A 1071-nucleotide genomic window follows, 5' to 3' on the forward strand; every position below is an offset into this window, starting at 1 on the left:
CCATTATAAATTGTTTTGCCACTTAAAAAGAAATTTTTGTCTTGTAAATTTTTGTTAGTTCTTTATTGTACAGTAATCTTACCTACTTATATTATTAGAAATCCTTTACTTTACTTGCTATTCTAAACATTATCACCTTGTAATGTTTAGGCAACAGTAGCTGCCTTTGCTGCAAGTGAGGGCCATGCCCACCCAAGAGTTGTAGAGCTTCCCAAGACTGATGAAGGATTGGGGTTTAATGTGATGGGAGGCAGAGAACAGAATTCTCCCATATATATATCCCGCATCATTCCTGGTGGTGTAGCAGATCGCCATGGTGGTCTGAAGAGAGGCGACCAGCTCCTGTCTGTGAATGGAGTGGTAAGGAAACACTTTTTTTTTTTTTACACTAGCACAAATTTTCCAGTACTGGCAGCACTGTCAGAATTGTGTGGATGTATGAGTGACGATCAGATAACTGAAAGTAACCACCTAATTGATATCAAGTGATTTTGCACTATTCATTTTAATTGAGTGTATTTTAAAGATGGTTAATTTTTATGGGAAAATGTATTTATGCTTCTTTTGTTTAGTCATGATTTTTGAGATGTAAATGATCTGGAGTTAATGTTCACATCTCTCTTACATTTTCTATCCAGAGTGTCGAGGGTGAGAACCATGAACGTGCCGGTGGAGTGCTGAAGGCTGCCAGCGGTTCGGTCAAGTTGGTGGTCCGGTATACCCCTCGAGTGTTGGAGGAGATGGAGATGCGATTCGACAAACAGCGGGCGTCACGTAGGCGAACTTCCCAATTACAGTAGTGACTTCCCTAGTGGAGGACTGGCGAGAGCTGGTGTAATTTCCGTGCGAGGGAGGGGGAAACAAGCTAAGAGCCAGCCGGGTTGACAGTTGTCAGTTGTAGATGAGTAGTGACCACTCACTGTTTAGCATAGACAAAACTTGTCTTGCTGTGGCTTATCCCTAGAGCATTGTTGAGGGTTTGTTCACGTGTGTGCTCTGGCAATAGATTTTTTTTTCTTTAAGGAATAACAGACTTGGCCATCTGGAATGCATTATTCTCCAGAAGTGCCC

At 41.9% G+C, this 1071-nt stretch overlaps 1 protein-coding gene across 7 annotated transcripts in view; it reads left to right on the forward strand.

Moving 5' to 3' along the window:
• Window positions 1–1071, forward strand: part of LOC119592020 (protein lin-7 homolog C-like) — a gene marked incomplete at its 5' end in the record, with an annotated part of 38315 nt that overhangs the window by 3695 nt on the left and 33549 nt on the right. For 5 of the 7 annotated variants that reach the window (XR_005230392.1, XR_005230393.1, XR_005230391.1 and 2 more), the window contains 1 exon segment: window positions 151–360. Coding sequence is in view for 3 of the 7 variants with exons in the window: in XM_037940802.1 (XP_037796730.1) it covers window positions 151–360 (210 nt within the window). 7 annotated transcript variants of the gene reach the window in all.

The sequence above is a fragment of the Penaeus monodon genome, chromosome 29 (genome assembly GCF_015228065.2).
Source record: "Penaeus monodon isolate SGIC_2016 chromosome 29, NSTDA_Pmon_1, whole genome shotgun sequence".
In the NCBI taxonomy this organism is placed as follows: domain Eukaryota; kingdom Metazoa; phylum Arthropoda; class Malacostraca; order Decapoda; family Penaeidae; genus Penaeus; species Penaeus monodon.